General features: G+C 46.7%; 1 protein-coding gene across 1 annotated transcript; it reads right to left on the bottom strand.

The window, feature by feature from the left end:
• Positions 1 to 357: 357 nt before the first annotated feature.
• Positions 358 to 633, bottom strand: PPTG_23295 (hypothetical protein; the record flags this gene model as incomplete). The annotated part of the gene is made up of 1 exon (XM_008909696.1): positions 358 to 633. One exon carries the CDS (start codon positions 631 to 633, stop codon positions 358 to 360), a length of 276 nt encoding a protein of 91 aa, XP_008907944.1.
• Positions 634 to 1,579: the final 946 nt, after the last annotated feature.

Genomic DNA, 1,579 nt, shown 5'->3' with positions numbered 1-1,579 from the left:
AGGAGACTCCGGTGGACCGCTCCATTAAGCGGAGCGCTTAAAACTGCTTGCTTCAAGGAGGTCTTGCGATCAGGTTGAAGCGATCAGCCTCGGCGGTTGCTGCGGAAATACCGTCTGAGCAAGAAAATGTGAAATTACAAAAACAGCAACCGCGCATCAAGTATTTAACGGTATTTAACCAAAGTAGGGATTTTAACGTACTTAAAGTTAAAAACGGTAGAAAAAATCGTAACAACTCTAACTGTATCTTTTGAAAGAAATCTGGCCTTCTATTTGTGATTTTATTTACCCTATAGAAGCCTGTGTTGACATGCATTTAGACGGTCCATTATGGACTTCGTCTTTCGTTTTGAGTTGTCACTTGTTGGGAGATTGGTGCCTGTTGTATTGAGAAGCTCGGCTGTCCGTTCCAAGTAACTCCGCATTTGGGCTAGTCAATGAAGCGGGGTCAGAGCTGAAATTGTACTGGATCGCCCTCTGTGACTTTGCTAAGTGCTTGAGTGGGTCTAGTGCCACCAGCTTGGGTTTTCCCCATTGGATCGCGAAGAAGTTTCCAAGAGCTTGAGTGTAGTGCGTTTCGTACGTTGTCGACTTGTTTTCGATTTGATGTTGTTGTCTTGATTTTGGCTTCATCGCTTCTGTTCTCTCTAGTCGTAGCCAGACTTTAGCAGGTTCAGCGTTTGCAGAGATAGCAGTTACCCCTTGCACAATTACGTTTTCCACAGTGGATCTGTAGTCCCCCGTATTTGTTAATTTCATGTTCTCATGTTCTGTGCTGCGTACAGGTTCCATTGACCATCTTCATCAAAGTACAGCGCGAGTACGATTTTTCAGAAGATTTTATCAACGTGATCAGACAGCTCCATGAAGGGACCACAGCACAATTCCTAGTAAATGGATATTGCTAAAAAAAAAAAAATGGAATGTAAATTCCGGAGTATGTCAAGGGTGTTGTCACGAACTCTGCCGAGTTCGAGCTCGGGTGATCCTCAAGTGGCAAGTTTAAGAATGAATTGAGAGCGCACGAGCAAATGTAAAGCTAGCTAACTGCCTACAACTTCGAGATGAGTCTCCAGGCCGTTGATCGTGGATGTCAGCTGCATGATGAGTAGTGCGCTCCGTGTGACGCTAAATCAGAAAGCAGCCAAAGAAGTCGTGGATTCCATGGTGTACTGTCACACTCCCTCCTTTAGGAAAGCAGCGTAGTGGTGGTGTGAGCCGCTTGAGAGCGAGTCCTGGGCCGTGATGGCTTTTCGCGATCGTGGAATGCATCGATGAGCCCGCGGACTTGGACAAGCGATTCTGCAGGTTCCCATGAATCTTTGTTAGCACTGCCATACCAACGAATATAGTATTCGTCGACACCGCGACGAACTCGATGCTTGAGAATCTGTTTTACTTGTAACCCGAGGCTGCCGTCGCGTTTAATCAATACTGAAACGCGGTTGTCACGAGTAGCAGAGTCGTCTGGCGTGTAGCGTCGTAGGCGAGATACGTGAAACTCGTCGTGCAGTTTGAGCCCTGGTGGAAGCCCGATCTGGTATGTGTCGGGTGTTGTAATCTTGACAACAGGGTATGG

This window comes from Phytophthora parasitica (assembly GCF_000247585.1).
Source record: "Phytophthora parasitica INRA-310 unplaced genomic scaffold supercont2.34, whole genome shotgun sequence".
Classification (NCBI taxonomy): domain Eukaryota; phylum Oomycota; class Peronosporomycetes; order Peronosporales; family Peronosporaceae; genus Phytophthora; species Phytophthora nicotianae.
This window is presented reverse-complemented; position numbering and strand designations above follow the sequence as displayed.